General features: G+C 41.9%; 1 protein-coding gene across 7 annotated transcripts in view; it reads right to left on the reverse strand.

Annotated features, from left to right (window-relative positions):
* Positions 1 to 17,097, reverse strand: part of CAMTA1 (calmodulin binding transcription activator 1) — a 372,227-nt gene that overhangs the window by 9,020 nt on the left and 346,110 nt on the right. For 3 of the 7 annotated variants that reach the window (XM_035344582.1, XM_035344589.1, XM_035344588.1), the window contains 8 exons: positions 16,500 to 17,023; positions 14,002 to 14,189; positions 13,331 to 13,577; positions 12,762 to 12,833; positions 11,800 to 11,820; positions 8,842 to 9,035; positions 8,575 to 8,649; positions 3,531 to 3,561 (listed from right to left, as the gene is read on the reverse strand). In XM_035344582.1, the coding sequence (XP_035200473.1) occupies positions 3,531 to 3,561; positions 8,575 to 8,649; positions 8,842 to 9,035; positions 11,800 to 11,820; positions 12,762 to 12,833; positions 13,331 to 13,577; positions 14,002 to 14,189; positions 16,500 to 17,023 (1,352 nt within the window). Of the gene's footprint in view, positions 1 to 3,530; positions 3,590 to 8,574; positions 8,650 to 8,841; positions 9,036 to 11,799; positions 11,821 to 12,761; positions 12,834 to 13,330; positions 13,578 to 14,001; positions 14,190 to 16,499; positions 17,024 to 17,097 lie in introns of all 7 variants that reach the window. The other 4 variants (XM_035344585.1, XM_035344586.1, XM_035344584.1 and 1 more) reach the window with 4 other exon arrangements.

Raw genomic sequence — 17,097 nt, forward strand, 5'->3', positions numbered from 1 at the left:
AACAAGTTAATTTAGCATGATTGAAACTGTTTTCCTGATTCATGCTTCTTCAATGATGTGCATTAGAGGCGAATCCAGATGCCTGCATTACTGGCTGGGTCCCACTGTAAGAATGTACAGAATGACAAATCACTGCCTTAAAAATAAAACACTGACCTACTGGGAAAGGGAGAATATTAGAAGTATATTTTACTTGTACCTATGTACATAAATACATTTGCCTGCAATGTATTCTTGTATCATTAAATATCAGCTGAATGCTATTCCCATAAGCTCCTCACTTCACCAACAGACATCCCTGTGAAGCCCAAGAGAGGAGTATGAAAAAATTTGACACCTAGGACACAGGATATCAAGGATTGCTCTTACAGCGTTTTATCTGTAAAACAGAATTCATTACTGTTTTTTCTTTGGAAGAGCTCTCAGTGCTAGAAACTGTCACTGCAGACGATGGTAATAAAGCTAAGGACAGATCACTGGAACACACGTAGGAATAGTTTTTGCTTATACCTTGTTTTTCTTGCCATTGGCTAAAAGAAGTTTTAATCCAATCAATTTTTCTCACAGATTCCACTTTTACTGAAACTTTCAACAGCAGTTCTAACAGCTGAATGTTACTGTATACAAAACCTGAGATAACAGTGTGAAGCCACACACAGTTCAAAGAACAACATAACTGAAGTTCTGGGTTTCTTTTAGATAATCTACCCTAGCCATTAAGCCTTCTCCTGGGAGTGGCAACTCCCTGATTTATCCCACATCGTTTGCCTGTCAACACAGAACTTGCACATACTACTAAACTTTCAGAATCTGTAAATCTGCTTTCTGGTAATTTTTGATTTGCTTTTACAAACACAAAGTCTTAAGGTGCAACAACTAATTGTCCAATACTGGTGACTGGCCTGTCAAAGGGACCTTGAGCTGAGTCACCATGCCTACGGATGGCTTTTCCTGGCTTTGCTCATGCCCAGGGAGCTTTGCTCATGCCCAGGGAGCTGGGTGCTAGCTGTGTACCTGCACCCTGCACTTGCTTCTCCAATGCTATCTGGGTGCTCAGTCTCCCTGTAGAGCACCCAATACAATACAGCAGCTATGCTGCCGTTTTCCATTCCATACATACGCACTAACAAAAGACTGAAACACATCACATAGTGTTGATATGTATTCACAGAGTATTCATTATTGTCCACCAACCATTCACTTAACTAGCAAGCTTTCAAAATGCATGTACTGAGGTCTCACATATGGACTGCTCTTCACTGTCTCCTGTACTAGTGCACTGACCACATAACACAGACCAGCTTTAGTGTATCTTGAGACTGCAGCATGCATCTGCTCTCCAACTCAGACTCCTAGTCTTGAATGGAAAGGCACATAAGAACAATTGCTTTACTTCTCTGTGTTCAAGTCATGGATTGCACTTTTTCAGTTTTGAATCCAACTAGCCCACTTTGGTATGCACATTTTAAGTTTAAATATTTTTTCCTACTCACAGAACAAAGATCTTAAAAATATATCCCCCTCATGTTTGATGAGCAAAGGTCACACATGGTGCTGCTAGTGGGGAACACAGTGTAACTTCCAGCCTGTGCAGCATCCAGGGTTGCAGCATGCACCCTGACCTCATAGTGGGGCTTTCTGCTGGCATCCCAAGCCTAAGGGCAGCAAGGCAGAGACACCCACATCTGGGGCACAGCAGGAATCATGCAGGCATGCCTGCACGTGGCCAGCCCCATCAGTTTAGAAGTAATTCCCTGGAGAGAAGGAAGACTGGGAAGAGAGCACCAAAACTGCAAGAACTGGAAAGGCTGGAAGATATGCTAGTTGTTTTCTTACACACTGTCTGTCCTGCTCTAGCGGTAGCTCAAGAAAATATCATCATTTGTCTGCAGCATTCATTACTGTCCTATAGCATATGGTAGCTGACCCCAAGATTAAAGATAGTTAAACTGGTCTGCTTCTATAAGAAGAGATCAACACTTACTAATACCCTTACAAAGATAGGTTGACTTATCTAATCAGAATGACTTAAGTTACTTACAGTGATTTGCTTTCAAAACCAAACTATGTTCCCACCCCCCCTTCCACCCCTGAAGCCTTTGAAACCATACACACAACTGTAGACCAAAAAGCACCAGCCTTAATTATACCCAAATAATCAGATTAGTAAAAACAAGCCACCCAGTTGGTCCACCATTAAGAGAACGCAAGCTATTTTTACACTGTTCCTGATTTAACCTGCATTAGATGTAACATACATTAATGTAAGCCGTAAGAGCTGGATTTATGGCGTTCTGGCTAGCAAATTCTGGCACAGCACTGGTGCCTCTGCAATCAAGAGTAATATTTCTCTTCCTCCATCAGGGCAAAATCCATCAAAGCAAGGACTTAAAGTTAAGGCACATCCGGGCCTTTATTCCCATTTCAAGCCATTCTTGCTTCACTGGTTTTTATTAAAGAACCTAAATTGTTACTTGTAAAAACCTGAGAATATGTAACAAAAATGGTGGACAGACATCCTAGTTTTGAAAGAAACATCAATTAGTTATTGCTTCTTTATTAGGCTCAATAGTTAAACCAGTAATGATGCCTCCAGCAGTCTTATTCCCGATTCATACACTCAATCCTGAATTGTAAAAATCACCTCTGCATTTCAAGGTCAGTAAATCGCCACGATCAACAATTCAGAATCAACTATTCTGAATGCTACAAGAACAAGAGTTCACACAACTCCTCTTGAAATAGTAGTAATGAGCAGTGTTATTTCCAGCTGTAGCTTCTGCCAAAGAATATAAACTCTGTTGTCCTACAGCCTCTCAAATTCAAGGTGATATTGAGCAGTCCTGCTGACAACTCAGACACATCTTGGAAGCTGCAGTCCCTCTGCTCATACAGGGACTGTCACCTGCCACAGGAACACTGGTAAATTCTCACTCTTCTGTTGGGCAGCAAAAAGCTGGCCCTGGCAAGGTAAACAGATGTGTAACTTACCGAAGAGCAACTTCTGGAAGACAAGCATTAGTACTTAGTCATCTTAGGAAGGAAAAAGCAGTGTGAAGAGCTCTTCTACTTCACTCTGGCTCTGGCAGAGACAAATACCCCTCTAGTGTAAGCTGCACCTGTACAGCAGCTTCTAGCCTGAATGCCATTACATTCTCACAACAAAGGACATCGTTACTCATGGAGGGTATGTAAATGCAGACACAGTCAAGTTCCAAGGTCTACTAATAGTCTATTTGGATACTGTAAAATATCCCATCAACACCACCGCCTAAGCATGCCCGTGATGAATACATATGTCCTTTTTCACATGTTCATGCATTGGTAACATCTACTGCAGAGCTCTGTCCTGTTATAAAAGCAGCAGTGTTAGTCATTGCAGTAGGGTTAGTTTATACAGGTTTCTGTTTATATAATTAATGGAGGTGAAACTTACTGGCATATCTTGGCTGCAGCCCCATGCAAGCAAGCAGAAAGCAAAAATATTTAAAATGGAAGAGAGGAACTGGCTAGCAGGCAGCTACACTCACCCTTTTGTACAGCCTATGGTCCACCAGTGGGCTTCAGATTGCAAAACAATACCAAAGAGCTATTAGCACACACATGGCAATAACCGTACCTTACCAAGAGATTCACTTCAGGGAGAAGGAGACAACACTTCTGCTTGCCTGGAGAGAAAGAATCCTTCCCACCTCCTGCCTACTGGACTCCTCCTCTTTACCAGGGAAGAGGAGTCCTTTGTTGAGGTGTTTTAGGGATGGAAATAAATAAATCCAATACTGTGTTCCCCATGGTATTTCCAGCTGCATCCTGCTTTCCCTTGTTGCAACAACTGTCTGATTTCTAACTCAGGCCACACACTACTCCATAAAAAACACTGCAGCACAGCCTAGCAATGGTGCAGATACTTCTCAGAAGAATAAAGTTTTCATACAACTCAGATAAAGAAAAGGAAATAGAACATTATCTTCCTGGAGAAAGCTGACTATATGGATCATATATGGATTCAGTTCAGATAACCCAAACCTACTTCGGAGCCCTCAGTTTTCCTTACAGCTCTGAAGTAGTTGGGAAACAAGAAATAGGTGGATTCTTTCCAAAACCATTAAATATGTAAATATTTAATTCTGTCTCACACAGGACAGTATTCCAGGAGACAAGCCCATTCATAGTAGGTGTAACAGCTAATTTTAGGTTGAAAGCCAAATGCCAATGAATGGAGAGAGAGGTCTGGGCAAGGAACAATGATGGGTGAAGCTCTCCTGTGAGGCCAGGAAGGTTGTGTTTCTCATTCTCTACAACCAACACTTCAGCAACAAGTCATGTTGGTACCATGTTATGGTTGATGCATGTTTTTCACCAGATTTTTGACAACATGACAATAGATAAATAATTTTTTCAAAGTCAAAGGGAAAAAATACATCTGACCATCAGAAATCAGAATGACTGCTGATGATGAATGACTACTTTTGTCTTCATGATGCCTGCTAACATTCAGCCAGTAGAGTGCCAATACCTTCTGTAAGAATACACTCAACCAAAACTTGCATCCCTCTTCTGATTTTCAGCAATGTCTACTTATCCATAACTAAAAGAGCTCCAACCACATCATTAACTGCCTAAATGTTAGAAATACTGTCCGATCAGGCAACAAGCATAAGTTCAGGAGATCAGAAATCACAAGACCAACATGCCTATTTACACACACTGACACGGATCCTCAAGCTGATAGGAATCATGTTTGCTCTACTTGGTATTTGTGACAAAAGGCTAATTAAAAAAATGGAACAGGAAGATCATTTAAGCTGTTCTTCTGAATGTTAGCCTAGAAAGGGTTCTCATAATTGGCTTAAACTAGACTTTGATCTATTTAAAAAAGGCGTGAAAAGTAAGCAACCAGACAGTTACCAGGAGAAAGCCTGAGTAACCCTTGCATAAAGGCTACAGGATAATCTCTCAGTAAGACTCTTTTATTGGCCCAGCAACAGAATCTGTGTGTGGACAAAAGTCAAATTGATTTCTCTGTTGAGGTTGAATTTTGAACTTTAAGAATTCACTGCCTTTTCACTTAGCTCAATATCCGTATGACAGACTGCAACTGGCTTTTACATCCTGCCATGTCTATCAGCTGACAGGCATCTGCTACAAGATCCTGCTTTCTTTGATGTTCCTGCATATGCTCTTTTCTCTGTCACTCCCCCAGATTTTCCAAAAATACCAGTCATTTCTATCTCCAGTACTGACAAGGCACTGTGGTTTAAGAAGTAGCCTCATGCCATTTTTATGATAAAGAGCAATAAATAACACTAGTTGTTAGGGCTTGTCCCTGCGTGTTCAGGAGCTTGGATGGATTACGTATTTTAGGCATTCTTAGTTTCCTTTTTATAGCAGCCATGTGCTAATTTTGCATTTCAACAGAAGTCTGTGGTGGGATTTCAAAAGCAGTACCCCTGAGACTGTGTGTGGAATTGTACCAGGCACACTGCCATCAGTTGTATCCTATACGAGCATTACAGCGGATACACAGGAGGCTGAAAGGGCAAAGTTATGAGGCGTATATATATGTAGGTGTTTTAAAACTTATTTAACATCCTAAGTTTTATTACATTATCTTTAGAAGGATGTAAGCAAGAAAAGCCAAGTAGCAACGAATAAGTGTAATTATTAAGACACAGAAGATAAAGTTTTTGTTTGTTTGTTTTTAAAAAAAGAGATTTAAAGCTTGAAGAGCAGCAGATGAGAAGGAAACAATTACCTCGTCTTGCCACCTAGTACCCCAGTGTACATGCACAACGAACAGGGCAGCACTGAAAGAAGGTTGCAGAGACTGGCTTCAGAAGGAAAGAACGCAAATGGTCCAAGGCCAAGACATGGCTGTGCTGGGGAAAGTACATGGCTCTCACCCTTGGCTCCTTCCAACCAGGTGAGGAAGCAAATGGGACAGTTTCAGAGTCAGCTGAGACAGTGAACAGGTAAATATCTGATTTAATAAGTACGTCTGTATTACTTCCACTTTTACACTTTCCCTTTGCAGTTGCTTACACAAGCAAAACACTTAAATCCATTTACCTTCAAAATTCTGTGTGGTAATAAAGGTCTATGAACCTCACTGGCATACCATTCTTCAACAAGCTCAAGCAAGCACACGGACCAGAGCACTCTGTATGGTACCTGAAGCCAGGAGGTTCCAAGGGCCTGTGAGATATCCCTGTGGCATCATCCCAAGATCACAGATGCAGCCTACATGCACAGAGCACCAACTGTTTTGGAAAAAAAATCTTTCTTTGTAACTGCTTACTTCAAGCTTTTCTGACAAGGAGGGGGAATACAGGAAAAGAGGCCCAAACTTGTCACAAATTTTTAAAAACTTCTCTAAAGTTATGTTGGTGTCAAACAGATTTTCAGCACCGTTTTTATCATATTTGGGAAATTTTGCTTTTATTTTTGGCATTTGCTGATGCCAGAACACTCCTGGATAAAGTTTGTGTCCGTTAATATTAACAACACTAACACAGTTTTAAACCCTTATAATTGCTTAGAAAAAGTACATGACCGTGATTGTTTTCATTTCAGAAGAAAACGCAAGGCAGTTTTGAAACAGTCGCATCTTCGGTAGAAATATTTTTTTTTCCCTTCGTTGCATCCTAACCAGGAACCATTGACTATTTCCCAAGTCACCATAATCTCTAACAAAGTGCCTACAGATACACACAGGGCTGCGCTGTTGCAGAAATTTGAGTTTCTGTGCAGCATGACAGAAGCCAGAGAACACCTTCTCACAGTGGATTCCTCCCACCTGCTTCTTATTCTTATTGCTTGTCTAGAAATACACAAGACCTCAACTCTTCTCTCAGATGTACACAGCACCAGGGACAGTGCTGCTCAAAAGAAAGATCAGGCTACAGGTAAAAGGGAAGTGACTTGCCTGCAAACTTCAGTGATGCAGATGAGTAGGTTTTGCTCTAAGAAGGAAATAGGAGATGCTGAGAAAGAGGAAGGCAATGAGCTGAAGGCAAGAAAAACTGCTGGAACCATGGGCAATTCTGAAGAGCCTAGGCTACTTGACAGATGAAGGTCTAACAGAGCATGAATGAAGTGCACTGCGCATTCCAGACATTGAGAAACCCAGTGATAAAATTATATTGTGACATTCTCTGGACTTGGGTATGCAAGTAAGCTGTAAGAGCATCTGACAGTTTGACCCCATAACCTTCGAAGATGGCAACAGGAAGGTGGCTTTCCCAGGGGCTGCCTGGACTTCAAGCAGATCTGAGAGGATATACATTCCAAGTCTCTGTCTACTTCAGCAGGACAAGCTGCCTAATGAACACAATCAAACAAACCTTTCAGTCCCTTCCATATGCCCCGCTATGAGCACAAAGCCACATGTGCTTCTTCATGATCTACTGCGGCTGTTTTAAATGCATTTAGAAGTGTCCTGGAAGCTATAAAGCCCTCTTTCTTATCTGCATGTTAGTTGCCATTGAACCTGTAGGTAAGACGTCCTTCCACAACATGAGCCATGCCAACCTCCTGTAAACTGCAGCTCTAAAATCTTCCACATGGACTAGAGTCATGTGTCTAAAATCAAGTTTATCACATGCGTCTGACTCTCAGAGTTCTCTTTACTCTCAGACATCACTGGGCTGAACTATACATGCTTTAAAATATATTAGGTCAGACCAGCTCCTGAGTGCTGTTAGCAGATGAGATGCATGTGTGGTGAGAATGGAGAGCAGAGTCAGAAACATCTAAATTCACTTTTGTCTAAGCAAATTTCCAGTTTGAAAACTGATCATATACGGGCTCCTTTCACTGGAAAATCAGGACAGACACCCTGCATATAGCAGAGTACTGGCACAGTAGTGTCATGTGTCAACCTGCCTCATGTTGCAAGTGAGCGCTTTGGCAAGCACGCTCAAGTTCTCACACTGGCAGGAGAGAATTAATCTGCATGTCTTTGTCTGTACTCCCAGTTACTGAGTATGTATAGAGTGGCTGAAGTGAACTAACTTCTACTTTGCTGGCACATTCCACCTGTCCACATTAAAAAGAAGCTATATTTGATGACAGTCTACCAAGTGACCCTTGTGACTAAACTAAAAGTATTTCTGGTATACATAAGATATTACATTTTGCATTTTACCACATACCACAAACGGTTTGTGCAGCATAGAGATCTGTGTAGCATTTATGAGCTGTAGCTATCCTTCAAAGAGCTTATCCCCTCTCCACCCTTCTCCCAACATCCTCAAGTTCAACTTTAAAAACCTTTTGCCCTTTTTTTTTTTTTTCTCCTTACTCAATATTTATTCTGTGTCTGCCTGACATGACCTTGGCTGCTTTACCACATCAGCACTGGAAGCGAACATGATGATTCTCTTTCAGCAACAGTCCTAAGTTAAATATTTCCTTTCTGTGGGTGTATCTTGGAAGCAGCTCTGCTTTGTTATTTGATTAAAAGATCAGTAGAGAGTTGATTCTATTATCCTTTACATTGCACTCACTGCTGACACACTTGAATATTGTTAAATTGCTCTACTGAAGAGCAGATACCATAAGGTAAAGTTGTACCTGTGGCGGCAGCGTCGTAAAAATCTCATGATCTTGCGAGCAGCTTGATCCTGTTTCTTGGTAAGCAGACTGCTTCTAAACACACACACAAAAAACAACTTTGAAGCACAGGCAAAACTGTGGAGGACAGCAGTAAATGCAAGAATAATCATCCTATGAACCACTGTAGTTATCCCACTGGCCTGTTTAAACTACAGCACAGCCCCGCCCAGTGTAAACAATGTCATATAAAGATCCTGGTAGCACTTAACAATCCCAACAACTCACCTGAGTTTCTGTTGTACAATGGTGGCTGCCCGACGGTTTTGCTTCCTCTTCCCACATTCTTTGTAGCTGCGGTAGTACTGCTGGATCAGCATTGCGGCTCTTCGGCTCTGCTGGAATTTTTTCTGCTCATAATAGCTTCGGAATTTGCTCTGGATAAGAATGGCAGCTTGTGTCATCTTTTTATAAAGTGCATACTACAAGAAAAACAAAGAGAAGCTGAGGCATTTCAAAAACAAAACAAAAAAACAAGAACAGCGAGAAGCAGGTTCCTACAGTGAAAGGCCACTTGCACCGCTAAGACACGATGTAAAGCAAATGAGCACCTACTCACTGATTGGGAACTCCTTGAGAAAAGGGCTACAGCAAACCAGAACAATTATGAAATCAGGTGCAGAACCCGGTCTGCATCAGGAAAGCAACTACCTCTTTTGCTATCAATGGAATAGTTTGATGGGACTAGTTTTAATGCCTAGCCATCAGAGGCTCTATGAGAACATGCTAATGACCAGATCCAGTTGTATTACACTCACAACCAACTTTAGAGCAACTGGAGCCAATCCTGAGTTGTGTTTACACTTTCATATTTTTATTGGAGTGGGTCTGCATTAGAGACAAACAATTCAATTCAGTATACTTAGATGAACTGTTTGTTTTCCTTGCATGCAGAAATCTCATTAAAAGTACAGGATGCTCATTTCTGTGCAGCTATTATTTGTAAAGTCTCATAGCAATAACAGCAAAATACACCTATCTAAGTAACTATATGAATAAAGCAACATGAGTAAGTATTTGAAAATGCTAACAAATTAGCAAAAGACAAAACACACTTTTTAAATGTCTTCACTTAAATGTATCTTGTGAATGAATTACTTTAAGAACCTATTTTGATGTTCACATGTGTATTTCACTTTCTTAGGACAAATAACTTTGAAAAGCCAACTTAAAACAGCTTTTTCTATGCCATAACACAATAATGTAAAAGTTTTATTGCTCATATATCCATTTAAATCCAAACATTTCAAATAGAATAACATATAACTTAAACAAATCATTGACAAAACTAATTCTCATTAGAAGTCTATAAATAAGCATCCACTGAACTTGCAAATCTGTATGAGCAGTTACATTCAAAATTCCCTGTAGCACCGCTGTATTATTTCTATCCCTGTGATTTCAAATAGAGCATGAATAAACACTTTAAAAGCAAATCTTTATTTTATGCTCTTTTCTTTTAAAATGTGCAAGTAGATGGCCACTTCGCAGAAACCATACACCATCATAAATATTTTAAAAAAGTCATCTTCTATAAGATTGAGATGTAGAATAACCTACAGAGGTTGCAATCATACCTCTTAACTAACATTATGACAGAGCGTTATTTTGAAAGCTTTATCACTTTCAAAAATTTTAGCACTGTTATGCCTGGACATTTTATCAGCTATGACTTCTGCTCACTTTATCAGACAGATGAGACACAGACACAGCAGCCACTGCCCTCTACAAGGTAACGTCCTAGGATATCTTAAATAGACTTATCTTGTCTATTGGGAAAACAAAACCAAAAAAAGCAAACAAACAAAAAACCCCAACACCATCCCAAAAGCACAAATCCCTTCAGTATTATAACAGACCACTATTTACCAAATTTCACTTTTTGGAATTGAAGCAGTCATTAGGTGCAGTTATATTTTGCCTTTTTTCTTCTTCTCCTGCTTTATACATTTATAATTAAATAGACCAGATTGTGTTTTTAAATTAGCTGTTTTCAGTAAGTCTGATCATCGGCTGGTAATGGTTTTCCTTCCAATTTTAAGCCCAGAGGGCACTTCTGTGGCTGAGTTACAAACCCCTGAATAGAAGGGTTTAAGTATGAAATAGTGATGTGAGCTATGACTATTCTAATCTATTCATAAGCCTGTGCTGATCCCAGTGATAAAGTAACATAACAGAGGAACAAGGCATGTGAAAGAGAAAATTCTCTGGATAGACTAGACCTCAGTATGTTTGCAGTCAACTCTAAGACCCACTTGGATGACTACCTGCTCAAGTACTGAGTCTCTGGGCCACCCACAACTCCCCAGACTCCCTCTCTTCCTCCTTTCCCTCCAACTGGGAAGAGGATAAATGGAGGATTGACCTAATCTTCAAAGAGGCAAGTCTCAGCTAGTTCAGCAGTCCTAAGAAAGCTCAGCTCTCGTGCCCTGATAGAAGAATACTTAACTGATACAGATCTGTGGTGCTGGAGGAAGCTGAGGATGGAAAATCATCCTGAGTACACATTATCTCCAGGAAAACCATGCCCTGCATCCTGGCTAGCTTTGAGAAAAGCTCAGCTGATTGCAGTATCTGATAAGAGCAAGACATTGCACAGCTGGAAAATCCATCTTTACAGTAGAAACTTATTGGCCATGAACAATATAAGGCTGGCATTAACTGCCATGCCCCCAGCAAGAGCAGCGACATACAAGAGACAGTGGTCTAAGGAATCCATGGCCCAGGTGTTTTAAGGAGGAATGCTCAAAATACTTCGGAAGGCAGGCAAATGGAGAGCACATCAGCTGCGTGGGTGGCATAAATGTTCCCCTGTGCTCCCTGAATGCCAAGGCAACGATCATAAAGTGAAAGCTAGTAAGTAGCAACAAAGGAAAGCTTCTCCTCTTGAAACTGTCTGCAAAACATTGCCTGCACCTCAGCCCATCACTGCTTATATGAGCACCTGTAGAAGCAGGAGACTTTATTTTTAAATTGTACTTTCCTGTTGATATGCTGTGGCACAGCAGCCCCTGCAGAACTCCCAAAAGAGGTTTGATTTGTCAGTGATTTATCTACCACAGGAATTTATTAGTGGATACTATTAAAACGTTTTAATAAATGCCAGGTTCCCCTGGTTTATACTGAATGTGAAAGTTTGTGACTCAAGGGGGACGGTTTCCAAAACAGCGTTTGCATTTGTATTACCTTCAAGGCTATCCAAGTAAGCTTAGGGAGAAACAGAAAATACATAGTTAATGTTAGTTCTACAAATAAAGAACTGAAAAAAAACAAACCAACCAACCAAAAATCTTCTTTCAAAAAGATGTGATTCCAGGATCCAAGACAAAACAGTTTGTCACGCAGATTTTGAAAGGAATTAAGTTTCACTATTTACAGAAAGCACCACTCCAGAATGACAGCCACGTGACAAGTCTGAATGTAAATCACAATGCAGTCACCTGACACTAGAAAGGCTTCCCAAATAAACGTTTCTGAAGGTTGTGAAAGGGTACAGCATCTTGCCTTTCATTTTATATACCATGCCTGTAGGGCACTAGACAGCTAGAGTCTAGCAAGGTACAGCAAAAAGATGGAGCTGGGCTGTAGCCTCCACAAAAAAGAAAAAAAAATAAAAATAATTAAAAAAAAAAAGTCTTCTTTTTCTGGGGTTGAGAACTCAGCCTAAAACATGTCTCCAACTAGAGTATGGAGAACAGTCTCAGTCCTGGAACAAGCTGCATCAAGCTTAAACACGGGACTTCCCATAGTTTAAAAGTTGAGTATGTGCAAAATAAAAAACTATTTTTCATCTTTGCCCTTATTGAAGACAAAACCAACTTCAATTTCACAATGAAATTTGGCAAGCAACTAGTCAGAGAATAGTTTCACCAGACGATAGCATGCATATTGGCCAATATAGAATACATTATTGCCCTCTATCTCACAACAAAAATGCAGGCATCACAAACAAAATCCTTTGAAGGAAGCACTCTCTGAATTAAGACTCGGGATATGAATTTACTTCTGTTTTTAATTTTGTATAAGCAGGGTATTTCATTGCTGCATGCTGAAAAGCATACAAGAGAAATACAGTGGGATAATTCCTATTATAGAGGGCCGTGTTTGTGGCACTTACGTGTTTCATAGAATTTCACTTCCTTTATTACCTGTTTGTATTTTCGGTAGCAACGCTGAATGACAGCAGCAGCCACCTCTTGCTGTTCCCGGAGAGGACGACCCTGAGTGGAAAAGCAAAGAAGCAATAATTAATCAGACCTCAACAAAAAACAGGACAGATATTTTAGGAACGTAAGTGGGTCACAGCAGCTTGCAGGGCACTGACTTCTAAATCTTCTCCTAATCATAGTCTGATTCAGGTGTAGGCATTTTCTAGAGGTGTCTCTACACCCAATTCATATAAAATAGAAACCCTCAAAATTGATCTTTACATTGATCACTTCTGGCAACTTGCCAGAATCTCTAGGGTTTATTTTGAGGATATGATTTTTTGAGTGGTGTGCAGTACATATGCATACCTTGGCATAGCACGCTCTCTCTCTCTGGTATGGTAGATGCTGGGTAAATATCAACAAGTGAGTGCCAGGAGCACTGAAAAGGTTATGACAAACTTTTTTTTATTTTTTATCCCAAGGGTGGGTATTATCCACATGTCATTTTGTAACAAATTGTACTCTCACACCTAATGAGGAAGACATTGGATGTTTTGGCCACATACCTTATATTTCCTGAACACTGTCTGGACGAGTTTGGCAGCTTCATAGAGTTCTCTCTGCTCGTGATCAGACAAAGTTAACTGTGCAAACTCATTCTCTACCTTCTCACTGGTGGATGCACTCAGAAAGTCAGACCAGTCTGCTGCCGAGGGAAGGCTGGGTTTCTCAAAAGCTATTTCACTGATTGGCGAGCCTGCAGGGCTCAAGCTGGTGTTCGAAGAAGGGGTCAAGGGTTCACTATACAGACTTCTGAAATACCAATCACAGTAGGAATTATTGGCTCACAAAACAGCTGAACTGGCATCACAGATAAGGAACTGAACATTTATCAGTTTAAGGGAGAAGCTCAAGCTCCCCTCTCTCTCCAACCAACATTCCACATTCCTAAGGCTGACTGTACTGTATTGCATAGGCTTGACATTGGAAGAGAAGTCACAAGTCAGACCTTATGGTACTGCAATTTTGTTGCACTTCCCCTCTTGCATGCACTCCCATTCTTCCATGAATTTGTAGCTGTGTTGGCAATGATATGTTTGTGCATGAGAGTGTGGCTGGGCTTGGAACACCAGCACTGAGTGCCACTGAGAAACATCTGCAGGCTAAAGAATCAGCGCATGCTACCCATTAATCAGCCTGCCCAAAATCCCAGAGCAACTTCTCAACTCTTACTGACCTTATCTGTGCAGCACTCGGCAGATGATCAACATCAGCAAGGTAACTGGCCAGCCAGCTCATTGTGGTGCTCATGGCAGCACTCTCTGTTCTCTCTACCAGCGGCGACTCCATTGGCACAAAATTCTCCCGCTTGATCCTGTCAGGCGTAGCTTCAATAATGTGCTCTGCAAGTGTCATCATATTCACCTGAGTATGGGGAAAGGAGAGCAAACTTTTTCTGACTGGTAACAAGAGCCTGGTGTTTGCATGTTACAACCCAGCTTTGTATCTCAGAGAAAAGACACACCACCCCATTTGTCCCAGACTTGCAGTAGCTGGAGTCTACTGCTTTTCTCAGCACTGGAGAGAAATCAACAACAAAAGCTCATTCGTTTTTGTCTCTTCTTAGAAAGCAGCGTTTCACATTCTCTAGACCTCTTTTTCACAGAGCGTGTGGGGAGCCTAAGAGATTTGGTGAAAGGTACATGTCAACGGACCTTTGCTATATGCTACTGACAGCTATCACTACTGTCCTGTTTCCAAACGAAAAGTGATCTTTCCACTCTTTCCCCAGAACATGCATATACATCAGGATAATGCATACATCAGGACAATAAAGGCATTTTAAGGAACACCTATGAGAGAAGTTAAACCCTTGGAATCATAGCTTTGTCAGGAATTCTTCTGAATTATGTAACCCCCCTGACCCAACCAAGGTTAACAGGAACTTTCAATATAGAGAACAGAAAACAGATTGTTTTGCAAGAATCTGCAACATCTTTCTTACACTAGCAAGACAAGACTATTTGGATATGCCAAGGCTGTGCTGCCATTACTCTTTTTGCTTAGAAGACCAGAGTATCCTTCCCCCAGTGATTACTTGTCACCTGTCTGTCTTACTTCTGTTCCAACCCCCCCATTCCCTAACTGGTGGAATTTTTCCTTCCCCAAACCTACCACCTCTCTTCTCCCCTTCTCCACTCTTATTTCATTGCCCTTGAAAGTGCAGCAACTTCTTCAGCTGAGAAGTCACCTGCCATTTCAGCTGCTAACCAGCACCCTGCTTCCTCCAAGCTAGCCCCGAGCACAACTGAAACCTGTGATAGTAATCTGCAGATGAAACAAAGAGGCTAATTTTCAGAGGTCAGGCTGACAGGTCTGTAGTTCCCCAGATCCTCCTTACAGCCCTTCTTGTAGACGGGAGTCACATCAGTAAGCCTCCCATCCTCTGGGACCTCTCCAGATAACCAGGAACGCTGATAGATGGTGGAAAGCAGCTTGGCTATCACCTCCACCAGCTCCCTCAGCACTCTAGGGTGGAGCCTGTCTGGTCCCATGGACTTGTGACATTCCAGATGGAGGAGCAGGTCTCTAACTTTCTTTTCCTGAATCACAGGGGGGTGATTCTCTACCTGAATCACAGGAGACTTCCAGGTCAGGGAATAAAGTAATGCCCTGAGGATAACTGATCAGTCTATTAAAGACAGATGCAAAGAAGGTGTTGAGAACCTCAGCCTTTTCCTTATCCTCAGTGATCACATTCCCTGCTGCATCAAGTAAAGAATGGAAATTCTCCTTGGTTCTTCTCTTATTGTTAATATATTTGTAAAAGTATTTCCTGTTCTCTTTTACCGCAGTGGCCAATCTGCAGGCTGGGCTTTTGCCTTTCTAACTTCTTCCCTGCGTATCTTAGCAACTTCTTTGTACTCTCCTCAAGTAGCCTGTCCCTTCTTCCAGAGGACATATTCTTTTCCTCCCAGAGCCTCAACAAAAGTTCCTGGCTCATCCACGCCAGCCTTCTTCTGCTCCATCTTGCCTTACGGGACTCAGGAACAGCCTGCTCCTGTGCCTTTAAAATTTCCATCTTGAGGAGCACCCAGGCTTCCTGGAACCCTTTGCCTTTCAGGAGTGAGTCCCAAAGGACCCCTGCAACAGGTGTCCCGAACAGGTCAGAGTCCACCCCCCAGAAGTTCAAGACAGCAGTTTTGCTAGTTACCCTTCTGACATCATCAAGAATAGAGAACTCTACAATTTCATGGTCACTCTGCCCAAGACAGTCCCCAACCTTCACAACTCCCACCAGTCCTTCTCTGTTAGTGAAGAACAGGTCTAGTGTGGCAGCTCCCCTGGTCGTCTCTCATACTGGCTGTGTCAGGAAGCTGTCTTCCACACACTCTAGAAACCTCCTGGACTGCTTCCTCTCTGCAGTGTTATATTTCCAGCATACATCAGGGAAGTTGAAGTCTCCCATGAGAACGAGTGCTGGAGATCATGCAACTTCTGAAAGCTGCTCACAGAATGCCTCATCCATCTCTTCATCCTGATTAGGCAGTTTATAACAGACCCCAACCAAGATGTCACCCCTACAGGCCTTCCCTTAGCCTTGACAGAGCTAAAAGCTTCCACAAAAATTTCTCAGTTATGCTCTTCTGCACAGCCAAGACATGTGGCTGAGCAGAAGAGGCTGACAGAGAGATGTCTCAGGCTAGACAATCTTGGTGCTATGATTATGTTTACCTGCAAGTCATCCATGTGGGGTAAACAGTCCTCATCCCCTACATTGTCCCTATAAGACAAGAGTTCTGCATCCACCATTTCCCTGTCAGCCATCATCAGCGCGTTCATCTGCTCTCGCTGGCGTAGCCGATGGGCTACAGTGTCCTTCCCCAGAGCAGTCCCTTTCTGGCTCCCTGTCACCTGCACCGTAGACACACCAACATAAATGTCTTTTGGGTTCCATTTGATGCCTGCTTGGCTGCCAGAGCCCCGGTACCCAGCAACTTCTGGGATGTGCTGGGAGAGCTCCCGGCCATAGTCCCTTATCCCTTCACTGGGGCTGATTGTCTCAGTGGCGGATTGCTTGGAGCTGGAGTTCTGCTTTCTGACACTTGGCTGTTCCAGACTCAGTGCAGTGGAAAGCAGCTTCTCTTGCCGGGCTTGAAAATATTCAGGGCTCAGCTTATGCTTTTTGGGTGCAGGGTAATCTTTATGAGTCTCACTACTGTAGTAACTGGAAGGTTCTGATCTTGGTCGTCTCAACTCTGGAAATAAACAGACCAATGGTCAAAATGAAGTATGCAATGTGATTGCTGTAGGAACTACAACAGCTTCTGCT

This window comes from Oxyura jamaicensis, chromosome 21, assembly GCF_011077185.1.
Source record: "Oxyura jamaicensis isolate SHBP4307 breed ruddy duck chromosome 21, BPBGC_Ojam_1.0, whole genome shotgun sequence".
NCBI classification, from domain to species: domain Eukaryota; kingdom Metazoa; phylum Chordata; class Aves; order Anseriformes; family Anatidae; genus Oxyura; species Oxyura jamaicensis.